The 17,545-nt window shown below is 36.8% G+C and overlaps 1 protein-coding gene across 1 annotated transcript in view; it reads left to right on the top strand.

Moving 5' to 3' along the window:
- Positions 1-328: 328 nt before the first annotated feature.
- LOC113108318 (adhesion G protein-coupled receptor L3-like) overlaps positions 329-17,545 on the top strand; it is a 61,852-nt gene continuing 44,635 nt past the window's right edge. The window contains exons 1-5 of the mRNA XM_026271284.1: positions 329-438; positions 2,222-2,435; positions 7,346-7,455; positions 12,155-12,169; positions 15,074-15,880. Of these exons, the coding sequence (XP_026127069.1) occupies positions 384-438; positions 2,222-2,435; positions 7,346-7,455; positions 12,155-12,169; positions 15,074-15,880 (1,201 nt within the window). The 5' untranslated portion in view covers positions 329-383. The remainder of the gene's footprint in view (positions 439-2,221; positions 2,436-7,345; positions 7,456-12,154; positions 12,170-15,073; positions 15,881-17,545) is intronic.

The following is a 17,545-nucleotide window of genomic DNA, read 5'->3' as shown; positions in this document are numbered from 1 at the left end:
GTCTCTCAATCTAGCCGTCTTTGAGCACAAGAACACATCCTGTGCTGAATTCTCTCAGTTGGTGTGGAAAGAAAAACATTATTACTATTTGATAAGAGATTATAAAAAGAAACATATTTTCCAATAATGTGCAAGGATGCACGGGAACACCAGTGACATTTATAAAGAAAATGCACAGAGTAACTTTTGATTTTCTGGTTATTTTTTAATTGTAACACTGTGTGCAACAAAAGTGACCTTTAGCTGTTACATTAACATTCTCTTTGCTTTCTGTGTGTGTGTCCTTCCTGCTTTAGGTTCGTGCATCAGAGACGAACTCCACGGCTAATGTGAGACGCTTCTTCAGCGAGTCAGTGCAGAGGTCATCAGGGTCATCGGCGGTCATGTGGTCCACACGCCTGCTTTTATTCTTCGCCCTCTTCACACCCGTGACGCTCGGTAAGAGGTGCACACACACACACACACACACACACACACACACACACACACACAAAGGCCAATTATTTCCTTGTTGTGTTGTTTTTGTCGAGATGCATAAATGAGATGTCTTACTGCTTTTATTTGATTAGTTGGCCCTCAACCTTGAAGTGCAGATTGTCAGATGAAGACGAGCCAAATGAGTGCGAAGCACGCAGCTCTCAAATCTTCAGTGAAAAGTTTTTGCGTCTTATTAAAAGTTTTGAAAACTATTAATTGAGACGTCTCTTCTCGCAGCAATAAATGATTCATGAGCAATCACTGAATTTTTCACAACAGCGTTGTGATCAAAACGTTCACACATACGCGGAATCGCGCTCTCGCACATATGGGGGAACGACATTTGAAACACATGAACAAAAACAACTCCAAAGCCTTTTAATAGATGGCTGCATTTTTAGCAAACACCATAGTGAAATATGAAATATAGCCAGATTGTTTTCCAGTGAACGAGCCATTTTATGGCCCGATCCATAACTATAAAAATTGTGTGTGTACCTGTTAAAAGTGTGTGAGATGTAAGAGGATCTGACAGATCAATAATCATAGATGCAGACGTCTAGACGCTATGTGTGTGTGTGTGCCACATGCTAGCGTGACCCCGTGTGCGCGAGTCGGCCCCTCAAGGGGACCTTTAGCGTAACGGTTTGAGCTCAGAGGACACTGGGGGATTGGTCATTGGGGGAACGTTTTAAAAACATCAGGGCAACGCTCAGCACAAAGCGCTGCCTTATCGACGTTCTCTGTATCTCTGTAATGCACACATTCATTCAGCCGCTCTCCTTTTTTCTCACTGTCATCGATTGCCTCTTTTCTCTGGCACTCACCTTCCTTCAGTCTCAAGGGCGCTGAAACACAGTTCTACCTCGACAGCAGCCTTCTGATCCTATTTAAACCAATAACCTACATTATACCCATAAGCCATTTCAGTTCTAAAGTCAGCCCTGCCCACACACTTATGCACAGTCATTTCTGCTGCATGGCCTTTCAGAATCAGAACATTTGATCCGATAAAGCAGATGTGGATAACAGTGAGAAACTCTGGACATTTTTACTCGACTTGGATTATTAACTTGACAGAAGCCACTCAATGCATGCCGCTAATAACTAATGAGCATGTTCTGCATGTGAATGAATGAATAATTCTCAAGTAATTATAGTATGATTATTTGTAAAGGGTCCATGGACTGTCTTTTTTTTATTATTTTGTACATTTGTGTGGAATCATACAAACACGCACGCACACACACACACACACACACACACACACACACACTCAGTCAAGTGTCATTCACATCCCTGATGTTAATTTCATAAGAGCGAGTGTGCGTTAGTGTCTCTGTTTGTGTCTGTGCACGCATTAAAATGCAGTTTATTGTGTTGTGGTCTGTCTATGGCTTTACAGTACAGAAAAACAGGAAAATGGTGGCTGTAAAGAATGTCATTTTTTGATTTAAGCGTCTGAGTGTGTGTGTGTGTGTGTGTGTGTGTGTGTGTGTGATTTAAGGGCATGATAAATAGATAGATGTAACTTTTCGATGCAGATACGAGATCTATCTATTGCATAATGAAGAATAGTTTTCCTTTCCTTTTTCTACGTCTTCTCTCTCTAAGACACTCCAAAAGCGTATTATTTCATGTTTGAGAGAGAGAGCGTGTGAATGAAAGATGAAGAACACTGCGTTCATGTTTAGATTTGTTGCATAGTTGGTTTAATGTAATATTTCTCTCTCTCTCTCCGCAGTTTTAAGTCGTGCTCCAGTGCCGATGGCTGTGGTGCGTCGAGAGCTGTCGTGTGAGGGTTATCCCATCGAACTGCGCTGCCCGGGCACCGATGTCATTATGATCGAGAGCGCCAATTATGGGCGCACAGATGACAAGATCTGTGACTCGGACCCCGCTCAAATGGAGAACACTCGCTGCTATCTGCCTGATGCCTACAAGATTATGGGCCTCAGGTAGAGAGATACATTCACATGCTTTGTGCTCTATTGTTGTCTTACAGATTGTTTTATTGTGTGCGTTTGTGTATCTCTGTGTGTGTGTGCTCTTGTTTTTGTGTCATATCAGGACACAACTCTGTATAATGACATGGGTATGACACAGGTATTACAAGGAGAGGGTGACTTATGAGGACATAACCCATGTCCCCATTTTTCAAAACACTTATAAATCATACAGAATGAGTTTTTTTGAGAAAGTAAAAATGCACAAAGTTTCCTGTGAGGGTTAGGGTTAGGTGTAGGGTTGGTGAAGGGTGATAGAATATACAGTTTCTACAGAATAAAAACCATTACACCTGTGGGATGAACACACTTTACACAAAAACACATGTAAATAATATTGTTTTATATTATTTAATATGAAATGACACAATGAAGAGTAATTTATAGTGTTTAGGTTTCCAACGGAGATGATCTATTCTCAACATTCTTTACATAATAAGGTTATTCATGCTTAATAAGATTTCTCAAACATAAAGAAACTGTTTTATGTAATTTCTTCTATTTTTAGGCAATAATAATATCTTTGGCTATTGAATATGAATGATAGGAGGCCATAAAATATAAGTCTTGTCATTGTTAACTAAAAGATAAACTATTTTATTATAAAAAAATGTTTTAATAAAGCTAAATTATAAATATTATAAAAAATGAAACTTAAAAAACTTGTACTGGCAACTAACATTAAAAAAGAAACTGTTAAAATGGAAAATGCTAAAATCATGAAAAACTTTAAAATTAAAGAAATTAAACAAAATGACTAAAACTGACACTAAAACAAACATTTTAAGAAATACTGTTATAGTATATAAAAATACTAAAATAATACAGGATTTTGAGAATCTAATAACAATTCTTTGGAAAATCCAAACAATATTTTAGAATATTAAATATAACGTATTTATTTTATATAAAAAATATATTAATTTAATTGAGCACAAAGTTACATAGTAGCATGAGTCTGACAGAATGCTTAATATTTACTTTACAATTAAAATTTTTTAAATGACCATGTTTTACGACCAATTTCACAGCTGAAACATTCAGGATGCAGTTTCATTAAATCAGATTAGTGTGTTCACACTGAAAATCAGCAGCTAGTTGGTAATGCAATAATGCTGCTATTGAGTTATCACCATGTCAGCTGTTGCAACCTGGAGTGAATCCTGCATTCCGTTCACACACGAATAATAATTTAGAGTATTTATTCCCACATTTAAATGTGTTTGTCACTCCCAAAACTTTGCAGTGTATACATGGCATGTGTGTTAGGTTTCAGTTGAGCACACTGTGGAGCGCAAAACTGTCAACGCTTTGATTTGTAGGCATAATTAGCACATAAGAGCGTAATAAAAAACATTGTGCGTCAAAAACAGAACAATGCAAGTGTATATTTTTTAGAATCAATCAGATATAGTCATTTGAGAATGTCCACATTACATAACAGCCCAAACATATTAGCCATCCTGCTTGCATTCTTCACTGTTCCTTGGTAGGACAGATGAATTCTTTGCCTCCTAACTGCACAGATTCTCCGCCGAGCTACAGAGAGAAACAGAACCCACGCAGAACAAAACCATTAGCTTCTGTGCCATCCCAAGAAACATTATCATTTCGGTTCCAGCTAATGTCGAGAACACAGCCTGCTATCAGTCTGACCTTGACTTTGACTGGTGACGACAACCTGGCTCTCCATGAAGAAAGATGTAGGGAAATAAACTACACGTGAGAATAATCGCCAACCATGAATGGATGTGTCATGCTGCGTAACGGCATGTCTCGCCCTCATAAAGATTCATAAAAGTGCTGGCTTCTACTGTACTGTTTTTAATTTGAACTGGACAGATTTGATTATACAGGTTTCTGTTCATTCAGAATGACTCCCAGTGTGTGTGTGTGTGTGTGTGTGTGTGTGTGTGTGTGTGTGTGTGTGTAAAGCGATAGAGCACCATATCCTGCCCCGAGGTTGCCTGTTTTACCACCTGCCAGCTGCCTCACACACACACACACACAGACACACACACAGACACACAACCTCAGGGTAGACCAGACTGTAAGATCCAATTAGCAGTGCCATAGACCATGTCCCAGAGTAAATGTGGAGGAAATGACCATATATGGGTACTCTTTAATACACACATGCACATATACCTGTAATACATGCTCACATTCTCTTCTGAGACTCGATTTGGATGTTTACATGCTGGCAGGAGATAGATTTTTCATTTTCTATAACTCCTCACTGCTAATGTGCTCAGACTGTAGCGGTGTGTAATTCCCATCGAGGAATTAGGAAAGGTTCCATGCAACGGAAGACAATAAAAAGATTTAGCTTTTTTCTCTCTTCTCGATCCTGCTCGGCTGCTTTTTATAGAAGCTGTGGCTGGAATCACACATCATTTATCATTCTCCACCTCATCTCCGGCTCTCGCTCTCTCTCATTTTGTCTGACCTTTACATCTCACTCAGTTTGGGCTAATGTATTCACGGAGTGTGTGTGTGTGTGTGTGTATGCCATGGCAGGCTAATGCTCTAATCAATGAGTGGAGGTAATTGGAGGGTGATTGTTTGGGAGCCCCTTATCCAAGATCTATTGGCAGACATAATATATTACACAAAGAGATTTCAACAAGCAGGTCGGATGCAATTCAGAGCAGAGAGAATCGAACTGATTTCACATGCGGCATGCTGAACAGTTCCAGAAATGAAAACGAGAGAGAGCCCGTGATTGGTCTGGAGATTAGATTTTCTGAAATTAATGATCATGTAACATTGCATGTGGAAATAGTGTTGCTTTTGTTAAAAATGTCATCTAATATCATATTCCATTATTCTGTAGTGTGGAAAAAAAACATTCTTATTACCACATTGCAAAAAAAGATTAATAATAATAAAAAAGCTACTTTTTCAGTTGCAAAGTATTTTAGTAAAGTGCAATTGTACGTATACAGTTTATCGCAGTAGATTTTGCATTGAATTTGTACATAATGCATTATGCAGATTTGAATAAAAACATTATTCTGTCCATACGAGGTGTTTAATTACAGTATTACAGTAATAAAATAGCTTTTTTTTTCACATTACAAAAAGAAAAGTTGGAGGTGAATGTGCTTAATTGCCATGCCAATAATGTCATTAATTAAATAAATATAATGTTGCATATATTTGTTTATATAATATATAATTTCATATTATTTATTAAAAATTTAGAGGACATTGTGGACATTGTGTTATTTGCCTTCAATAACTTATTACATCTAAATTAAAGTTTTGTGTTATTTACACATCAAAAAAAAAAAAAAAAATATATATATATATATATATATGCATTTGTAGATTTCTCTGCTTGGAATGTACATCTATATCTTATATGCATGAAGATGCATATAAGATATAGATGTATATTTTAACTTTCTATCATTGACATTTTACATCTTTATTCAATTATTGATTCAAAGTGGGACAATGTGGAATTCTTTCTCAATGCAGATGGTTTTTGAATTGATCACAGATATGTATTTATTGCTGTTAGTGACAACAATCGAGTCCATCATCTTGGCATTGCTATTTATCATTCTCCATTTTTGAGCTACAAGGATGCTCATAACTATAAAAAATACCTGACCTTATAGAACTTATATCATCAAATGATTACTAAAATGATATCCTGTGTGTTTGCAAGTGAAATTGGAAACTATTGTTCACACACATACTATTAGAAACCTTCGGATATCTCAGTCAGGTGATGTTTTTCAAGGCCAGTGTCTCTGTCGATCTGGATGATGCTGATTTATTCATTTGACATGCAATGCCCCAGTTCATTCAGTCATCTCCTCACTACAAACCTGTCTCATCATCAACAACTGTGAACTGAAATCTTAAACACACATTTGTCATAGGTGGGCGCACTGAGGAGGCTAATGGGGGTTTTGTGCATGCAAAACTTTAGTGTTAAAGGAAAATATAAAAGAATCTCCTCTTCGCTTCTCCTAAATTAGGTCATATCTGAGTATTGCACACTGCCACAAAAGAGCTGTCGCCCGGAAACCAGAGATGCCCCACAGCACTCTGGGAGAATGACTGTCACACTCACTCAGCACAGCAATTAGGGCCCACACACACACACACACACACAAACACACACACACTTAACAAACCTGCATCTATACTTATACACAAATGCCTAGAAACCAATCCTTTCAATATTCCACTGTTTGACAGCTTGAAAAGTAAGATGCAAACCATGCACACACACTTGAGTCCGTCGTATAAGGATTTCGTCAAGCTAAGCTTGGAAACTTAAAAAGTGTGTGTGTGAGTGTGTGTATTTTAAGTGGGACTGGAAGTTTTCCATGGTTACTCGTTAAGGGAGATATAACTGTGCTTTAAGATTCTTGTGTGTGTTTATACATGTGTCAGTTGTGTTTTGTGTGTATTTGTTTTTCTATAGAGTGTAATAATCATGAAATATGACTGCTATGTCATGTAGTGGTCATCGGTATGTGTGCATGTGTCAAAACTGTCTTTTCCTCTGCTTTTTCTGTGCCTGAATTCATTCTGCGCTGTATTTTCAGCTCTACATGTATAAAGTTACTTTTAACAACAGCATGTGTTTCTGGGCTCTTTGGGGAGCCCACATTTTGAGTCTTTCAGCTTCATTGAGATCGTTGAGTAAAAGTGTCTTTTTTCTTTCATTTGATGAAAATGGTATTTTTAGGGCTCATTTAACTTTTATCATATATATTGAACGAGTGCATACAGTTCATATACCTAAAGTCAGATTGATATAGAATGAACTGAACAAATAGCCTTGCTCTATCTGTCTGCATATATATATATATATTGCTCTCTCTTTTCTCTCTCAGGTGTAACAACCGAACTCAGTGTGCGGTCATTGCTGGTCCTGATGTTTTTCCTGACCCGTGTCCTGGAACGTTCAAATACCTTGAAGTTCAGTACGAATGTGTGCCATACAGTAAGTTCTCTCTCACACACACACACACACACACACATAGATTTAGATTAGGCTTTGCAAAGCATCATCATTAGTATTTCTCATACTTAGGGATTTGAACAAATCTCTAACTTTAAGTATTAAACTTCGGTGCATAACTTATTGCTTCGTGCTACAGGCTATACACATGAATTATTTCTCAAATCGTGCGGCTTGCTGAGAAAAGGTGTGCTATTACTCGTAAGAGATCTATGAATGCGTCAGACTTAAAGGAATATTCTGGGTTTAATACAAGGATAGCATTTGTGGCATAGTGTTGATTACCTAAAAATTATTTGGAGTTGTCCTCGAGGTTACAGCAAGGAACCTACAATAGAAGCAAAAGCTTATAATTCAATGAAAGCACCTGCATTTATTCTTCATGTGTGTATTATTTGACCTATAAAGTCATTTTTAGCATTTTTATGGTTGTTTTAGTGGTTTTAAAGTTTTTTTATGACATTATTTATACCTTGTGGCTATACAGAACATTTGAATCAAAGTGAGTATTTTAACATACTTTTAACAAATTGATCACATTTACTTCCGTTGTATGCCACTTGTATTGAAAACAAAAACTTTCTTTTAAAAATATTTTCTAATTGGTGAGTGATAAAATGGATGAAAACTGTAAAAAGACCAGAAGCTTGAGGTTGTTGCAAACTACTTTTCCAGTTTAAATCTCTATTGACAACTTTAGTTGCATAATGTTGAATACCTCAGAAATGATTTCTCTTTATTTAGTTTTTATAGAATCACTTGGAATGTGAAGAGAAGATGCATTTTCTACATGAATTATTCAGTAAAAGTCTATTTATTATTTGAATTATCCTTTTTGTGGTGGAAATACTTTCCTGGGATGAAAAGTTGCACCTTATGATGTAATTCTGTTGTGATTCCTGTAAACATTGCTTTACAGATTGTTACATCATTTCTCTTTCTGGTATCATTGCACATATACTGTAGTGTGATATTTAGCAGGTTTAATGGCTTTAATGAGGTTAAGTCGTCATAACAAGCAGGTTGAAATATTGGATATAACTTCAGCCAGATGGCCAGTACACGATTCACATGCCAACACAAATAATGTTAAGGTTGTGTGGCTGTACTTCACTCTTTTTTTGCCTTGCCCTCTGTACTTTGTAAGTGATTTACTGTATCTGCAGTTTGAAATAATTTTAATAGAGCTTGAACATTCAAGATGTGGATATTTTCTGAAATTTGGCTCTCACATGTAAAGAAAACAAATGCACTCACATGTACTCATAAAATATGGAAGGTGGACAGGGCCAAAATTCTTTAAACAGAACATGTGAAATTTGTTTTCATTAAAGCTGCAATTCTGAACATGTTACATATATGTAGACATCCACATGACATCCCACATCCCCACAACTGCGTTTCTTCAGTACGTGTAAAGATGCATAGTTTTACTGTGTTAAGACAATGAATTTTAACAGGTCTCTTAGCACGCGCCCAGATTTACATCTTGATTTACCCACATCCACAGTTTATTGCATCATTGCTTTACTGATATCTACTATGCTTGAATAAATTAATTAATGTTACAAAGTAAATTAAGACTTTTCGACCAGAGAAAGAACGTTGAACTAAACAACTAAAACTAATCACACGCAATGTATTGATGCTTTATCATGCCTCGTGAACAAATATAACATCTGATGTTTGCATACATGCATACCTGGGTACCATTACAACGTCCTTCATGAATACACATGACGTCTGATGTTTGTTTATGTATATACCAATGTACCATAGTGTCTCATATGCAAATATAGTCTCAAATACAGCATTTTTTATTGTTGCATTAATGCAAACAAACAGTGCATGCTGACAGTCAAATTTCACAAGTTTTGTTTAAAGACTTTTGGCCCCGTCCGCCTTCCATAACTCCATTAGTTCTGGTTTTTATCCACTGTGTCACTGTCAGATCTGTCACCAAATATGAACTCGTACTTGACAGAAAAATACAGTACATATGAATGTACTTCTGTTGCATTTATCTGGCCTCGTCCCATGCCATGACTCACGGGAAAGAGCCTGTCAATCATCCGAGGGCAGAGCGATGTGGTTTCAAGTTCTCACGGTTTCTGTGGGGTTGGTGTTCCAATCTGGGCTGACCATATCAACGGTGATGATAAATCAGTATCATATGACTGCGGCACTGGCAGCAGGAAAAGCCTGAATACACTTACACACTTTGTCTCTCACACACACACACACACACACTCACACATACTGATTCACAAATGGTTGGAATAGCAGAGACACGGTGGAATTTCTTGCACAGAGCTAAGTGACACTAAGGACACACAGGAAGGATGCACACACAGTTCTTTTTGACCTTTTGACCTTACATCATCCTGCATATAAGGATTGCGAAGTGTGAGTGCTCATAAGTGTTTGTGACCATCTGGTCAAGCAAAAAGCCTAAAATATTTTTTCCACAAGCCTACTAATTAGTGGGGAGGTCCATCATACATACGGACATGCACACAAACAGTCACACACACACACACACACAGGCAGGTAATTTAATTACTTCAGTCTTAGAAAAACCCTTGGGAAAATGTTCCAAATGTTTTCTTGAGGTTTTTCTGGCTTTCTCTTCTCCCCTGTGATGGAGGAGTTGGCAGAACTCCAGTCAACCTTTCTGCTTTGGCCTGAATATGGGACGTCTGTTTTACCTACACGCTCAAAAACCTCCAGCTCATGTAGACACTCTACCCGCTCCTTAGATCTGTTAGATTAACTACTGTCTTTATGGAAGGAATAAAGAAGTTTTAAGTTACAGCCTAAGAATCTTGCATCCCTGTAAGCCGTCTTATTTATGTTAAAGCGATAGTTCACCCAAATATGAAAAGTCATGTCATTCCAAAACCATACAGCTTTTTTTTTCTGTGGAATTCAAAAGTAAATAGTTTCAATAGCGTTTCAATTATTTATTCAAACAAAGTAAGTCAAAAACGAAACATTGATCCAAAACAACATTGAACATTGATTTTTTCATGTTTATTCATGTTTATTATAAGCGCTCGCTGCAGTTATTTCTCATAGACTAAGAAAGATTATTAAAAAGTTTTAGTTATAGTTATCGTATTGAACTGCCCTCATATACTTAAGAGTGTGCACTTTTAAAATGGGCATGATGTAATACTATTAGCTTTAGCGGGTTTAGTCCTTTCTCTTGTAGTGTGCTACATTTCGTTGTTTTTGCACTACATACATTATTCATACAAAATGTCATTCAGTAGTGCAGAAGTATGCGAAATAACATTGCCATTGCTCTGATTGTTTGAGCTTCCCTGCCAGACCAGAATAGCAAATTTGGCTCAACCAATAGCGTGAATATCTGTCTGAGTGACCAATGACAGACTGGGAGTGTTTTGGAAACCTGTTTGAAAACAATCAGTTCTGCTTCTGTTTTCTAAATGCATGTACCTGATCTTTCTGTGCACAATTACCTTTTAAGCTCTTCTTCTGTTCCTGATTCTTTAATCAAAATGTCAATCTTTCAAAATTACGTATTTCTTTCTGGTGGTGTATATTGGACCTCATATAGTCGGCTTAAACCCCGCCCCTTACTCACAATTGGCTGCAAGCTCATATTGAAATCTGCCTCCATCCAATCAACAAAAGGCGGATGGAACCATGACATACATAATTTTTTCTTTTTGATAATCCTGTCAGTTATTTGTGATGGATAGGGTACTAGTAGAGGAAATTGTAACCTCCCAGCAGGTCTCGACGCATCCTGTCTGTTTAGGCACTTTTTTATTCATTCACACTGACAGCCAATGACTATCTGATATTGATCCTTTTACAATGTGACTGAAACTCGACTAAGTGTGTGTGTGTTGGAGACATAATTACTTCTAAACAAGATCTCCTGGAAGCTCATTCACATACTCACACAGTCTCACGGTTGTGTGGAGGCTTATTTATTGAGTGATGCATTAACAGTTCATCCTCATGCATATTTCATAGAGAAGAACACACACAGACATATAAACTGTTGCAACTGTCTAGACTGTAATTTTTTTAAACAAGTCAAGCTCTTGTTATCATTGCACGAGTACAATCATTTACAAGAAATGTAAATGTTATTAGAGAAATGAAGTTGAAGATGAAAAGTATATAAAAAGTATCGAAGACTCCAAATTAAAAGTGTATGTAAATATAAATGTATGCAAAGATTGATATATAAAAATAGTGTCACAAACAGAATTGCAAAAATACTAGTTGTTTTCAAACTTTCTAAACCACTCCCCCTTTTTTCATTGGTCAGACAAACAAATAGTCCTGCCCCTAATTATATGAAATAATATTATATGAAATAAATGTATAAATAACACGTTATGTCTGATTAAGTCTGGAAATTTTGTGAAACAAACCTTTTTTTTTCTCTCTCTCTAGTTTCTTTTTATGAATTAATTTTTCAGTTCAACAGGCTAATATCACATGGACACACTATATTTGTTAATGGGATTTCTAGAATGAAAATGAAGCCCATTTTCCTACTTTCGCAAGATTGTGTTAAGATACAACATGCAGTTCATGCATATGGAATTGAATTACTATGAACTATTTAATATTGCATCATTAATCTGTTGTTTCTCTCTCTCTCTTTTCTTCTTCTTCCACCCTTTTGTGAATGCAGAAGTGGAACAGAGAGGTAAGTCCATTACTTTAATGTAATTTAAGTGTGTAATTCACTGTCAGGCTGTTATGGTGTTATTTGATACTAATGACAGATTGGCGATCAGTAGCTCTTAATGGTTTATATTGGGAATGCGGAGGAGAAACTTGATCTCAGACCAAGACTGTACTCCCTGAATTAGACCTCTATTTCTCTCTGTCTCCTCTCTCTTGATCTCTCTCAGTGTATCTGGTGGCTTACCATGTATCAGGTGAACAGTGAGGTGTTGCTGCTGTTTAAAACTTAAGCTGCCTATAGTACTGACCACAAACGTGGCTTTGGGAAACTAATGTTAAAGGGACATGAGGGCAAGTTATTAATGACAGAATTTTAAAAGGCCTGGGGTGAATCCAGACTGCCTGACCTTAACATAGTAACTTTTTGCTAAGCTAGAGATGATGCATGAACAGTTATCAGGTTAATCAAATGGCGAGAACACTCAAATTAAGTGAAATGGTATTTTAAAATTAAAGCATTTAATGTCAGGTCGCCTTGATTTGGAACAGAATAACATGCATATTACAAAGCACATTTTAAACTGACAGTAACATAAAAAAATAGTAATTTTACCGTGTACTTAGGAGCCTCTCAAGGTTTTTTTGCCTTGACACATTCACTGCTGGCTTCTTGATTGTAATGTTTGAAACTCTCTCTGTAATGCTGCTTTGCAAAGATAAGCAATGTAAAAATGAACTTGAATTGAATACTTGAATATGCATGCAGAAATTAGGTTGCAAAAAAAAAAAAAAAAAAGTAATCTACCAAAACATTTGAAAGTCACAAGTAAAAAAAATATTATACAAGAAAATATTAAATGCCCTTGAGTTTATTAAAGGCCAATATAAGTTCCTGGATTGGGACATATTGTGCAAAATTAATGCATCTAAATCAATAAAAGGGAAAAAACATCCAGTAAAAGTTAAAATACCAACCACACTTCCCAAGAGGATGTCCCTCATTCTGGGAACCGAATGGTGGGAAAGGGCCGATATATGGCAGGCATTCTGTGCGACTGTGTAAGTGGAGTATCATTAAACATTCACACACACACACACACACACACACACACACACACACACACAGAGGGTTTATTCACAAGACTGTACATTTATAAGATACGCATGAAAGCCTGGTGTGCTGGTGGCTAGCCCTGTTTCTAATCCAGTCTCAACTGTGTTTATTGCTCATTGATTTTTCACAGTACTTCAAAATGTGATTTGAATTACCCCCAGAAAATGTTCCCAGGGTTAGAAAATACCGTTGCTATTTTTGCCAGCAGTATATTGTGGGTAAGTTCACAGAAGAGGATGTTAGTATTACTGCAAGCTGTAATTCTGGAGGACAAATTAAGGTTGATTTGCATAAAGCTTAACAGATGATTATTTTCGTCTTCACATTTAATGTACCAGGAATAATAGGGTGATGATTCTTAAGCGCCCCCCACATAAACGTTTGTTCGCACTGTGTGAAATTTCCTCAGGGTTAGAGAAGTCGGTGAGCGGATTTTCAGAAACTCCTGAGGGATTCTGCAGGAGTCATGAACTACAGTACAAATCGGGTTACTAGTCATCAGATATGATTTAATAGATCTCTCTCTCTCTCTCTCTCTCTCTCTCGGGCACAAAGCTTGTAGCTTTCTGATAAATTTGGTTGTAGACCATTGCAGATGTTAGTGTGTTACATGGATTGGTGACATACAAGAGTATTCATAATAAAGAAAAGGAAAAATCTAGTTTAAAACACACATGCCATGTTCTTAGAATCTCTTTTGCCAAGTTTTTAGTATTCATTCTCTGTTTCAGTCCGATGATAATTATTATAAAAATTATCATGTGATGTAACTACTGGAAAAAATAATATATTTTTTGCATGCCTTTGATATATCTTAATTAGAATAAAAAAATTTTTTTTTTTAAACTTTTATATAGTGTTTTATACAGAAGCTTAATGGTGATAAACAGGAAAATGATGATTCAGTAATGCAGACGTAATTAAACTCTTCTGTAAAGCAGCTCTAAAAAGACAGCATTAAACAGTCATTGTTCAGTTTACTTGATTCAGTTCAGTTCAGTTACTGTGTAAAGTCCATCAACACTTGAAATCTTTACAATTATCATGAATTATTTATTCGTACATATAAATACATTTTAGAAGAGTCGCACCACGACATTTTACATCTGAGCTAAGGTAAAATCGTCTGACATTTCAAGAAACATACTTGCCTTGATAAAATCATGAGGGACTGTTTTTTTGTTGTTGTTTTTTCGTATTTCTGCATGTTAGTTGCACTGCATTAATTGCTTGGTTGCACCACATGACAAAGTTTTTCAAGTTCGATAACCAATGAACAAAAATCGAAGAAAACTTTGATTACTCCAAGCTACTTTCTAGGGCTAAGGATTTATATGCAATAATTTCATTCTATTATCATGCTTTTTCTTCATTAAATCATACTGTAAAAAATTACTGTTGTTTTAACGGTAAAAAACTGTGAAAATGCTACAGTAAAAACCTGTTTACTGGTTAACGGTAATTTCCTGTAAACTTTACAGGGAAAAAACGTAAACTTACGTTCCCAGAATAAGTTCCCAGTGTAACTGTATTTTTTACGGTATAAAACCGGTTTTACCGTATTTTTTACGGTATAATTCTGGCAACCACAGCTGCCGTTTTTTTACCGTATATTTTACGGAATATTTTCAACAGTGCAGGACATTGTTTAATGTGTCCTCAAAATCAATTTTTAATTCACAAATGAAAAACACGCTCATCATAAACGAGAGTACAGTAGACCATTGCATGTGTGAAATCCATGTTATGTGTACATAAAAATGCATTTAAGTATGACTGACTGACTCGCTCGCTCTCTTGCTCTTTCAGTCTTTCTCTGTCCAGGTGTATTGAGAGGTGTGTATCAGACTGAGCACCTCTTTGAGTCGGACCACCAATCTGGTTCATGGTGTAAAGACCCGCTACAGTCATCCAACAAGATCTACTATATGCCCTGGACACCTTACCGCACAGATACACTGACCGAGTATACATCGAAGGAGGACTTTATTGCGGGTCGTCCTACCACGACATACAGACTGCCACATCGTGTGGACGGCACAGGCTTTGTGGTGTACGACGGTGCACTGTTCTTCAACAAGGAACGTACACGCAACATTGTTAAATTCGATCTGAGAACTCGTATCAAGAGCGGCGAGGCGATTATCGCTAATGCTAATTACCACGACACCTCGCCGTATCGCTGGGGTGGGAAATCTGACATCGATCTGGCAGTGGATGAAAACGGACTGTGGGTCATTTACGCCACTGAACAGAACAACGGACGAATTGTTGTCAGTCAGCTGAACCCTTACACGCTCCGAGTGGAGGGATCATGGGATACGTCTTACGATAAGCGAACCGCCTCCAATGCCTTTATGATCTGCGGAATTCTGTATGTAGTGAAGAGCGTTTATGAAGATGATGATAATGAAGCGTTGGGGAATAAAATTGACTACATGTACAACACCGAGAAGAGCCGGGAAACATACCTCAGCATTTCTTTCCCAAATTCATACCAGTACATCGCAGCTGTGGACTACAACCCTCGAGACAATTTGCTGTACGTGTGGAACAACTACCATGTTGTCATATATTCTCTAGACTTCGGGAACAATGACAACAGAATGGGCTTTGGTGAGTTTCCCTTTGATTTCAACTAATTTGTGCCACACATTAGTGACAAGTTTGAAACCACTGGTAACTGAGTCACAATGTTGCACTTAATTAGAATTAACTTTTTGATCATTTTTACAGAATGTTCATGGCCTCGCAAATATTTTGTTGCATATGAAATCTGAACATGCAGAATGTCCGATAAAAGAACAGAGCCTCTGCTATAAACGACAACAGCAACAAAACATTTTAATTCGAGCTTCAAGCTTTATTTTTTCTTAATCAAAACTTGAACGTTGCTAAATTTCATGAAAAAAAGCAACATTTTGAACACAATCACTTGTTTCTGCTTCTTCTTCTTCACTGTGTTTTGAGCTAGATGTTCAGTACTCTATCAGAAGATGTGTAACAGCGCCCCCTACTGTATAACAGTGAAAACACTCAATGGTGGGAAAGAGTTAAAAACACTTTTACATTTCTGAAAGTATTTTTGATCTTAGGTGTTTGAGCTCATTTGTTTGACCACTCCAAGCAATCTCAGGATGATTTAATCTATGTGTAATCCCCACATATCAATTAAATTAATTAAAAAGATCAACTAAAACAATGATGAAAGTAGTCCATCCATTGTGTCTGCATAAGTTCTACAGTAGTTTTTGTGGAACAGGATCAGATCAAAATGTAGGTTTTTATACTCGTTGTACTACAATATTCCCCTCCAGAACTGATTTTGTGAACAGGATCAGTTAAAAAACGGTGCAGTTTCTTTTTAGAGAGCAATTCAATCCAGTTCAAAGTCCAGACTGAGTGATTTGTTCATCAAACAAACCGATTCATTTGGGGAAGACTGTCGTTGAATAATGGTTGAAAGACTGGTCTTGGAAGACTTGGAATATAGAAGAAGGATTGACTTTTTGGTGTGGGTGAGCAAATAAAGACAGAATTGTCTTTTATGGGTGACTGTCCCTTTAAATGTGTGCCATCAGGGGTGTGAAATTCATAGCTCCCCGACAGTTAAATTTATTTTACAAGTATTGTAGTACTCTGCGATTGTCAGTCACAAATCTGCTTTGAAGAACTAAACTGGCAGAGTTGGAAAGTGCTGTCGTTTTCACTCACTCGTACAATTGTTCAGGCCAGTGATAAAAGAGACCTTCAGGATTTCCCCCAGACTTACATTTTCAGGGAATGTTATTGTATAGGTATCGCAGTACATTAGTCAGGTTGTTTTTCAGTTTATTTAATTCCTTCTTCATATTGAGGGCTGTATTGTATTGCAATTTTAGTCCGCTTGCCAGCTCAGCTGAAAGTCAGCTGAATGAATCATTATCTACAGTTTAAACCAACAGTTATTATTTTCAACATCTACTATTAGAGCAGGGCAGAGTCTATCTCTTTGATTTTAACTGGGTCTGAATGAAGCATATTGTATGAGATTTGCTTAATAAATTGCAATTAGATTAGATTAGACTGCACTGTCAGTTTATTACAGAAGAGCTCGAGCAAATCCTAAATACAGCTAATACACATTTCAGCTCTAAATTGATATAAATTTCTGAAACCCACGCACTGATTCATGCAGAATCTAGTACTTCAATTTCAAAACAAATCTCTAAAGGTGTAAACAACTTAAAAAAAATAAAAGGTGTAAATATATGTAGGTGTTTGTTAATGAGCAAATTCTTT

Source organism: Carassius auratus, chromosome 1 (assembly GCF_003368295.1).
Source record: "Carassius auratus strain Wakin chromosome 1, ASM336829v1, whole genome shotgun sequence".
Lineage (NCBI taxonomy): Eukaryota > Metazoa > Chordata > Actinopteri > Cypriniformes > Cyprinidae > Carassius > Carassius auratus.
Note: the sequence above shows the minus strand (reverse complement) of the source record. Positions and strands in the feature narration are given on the sequence as shown.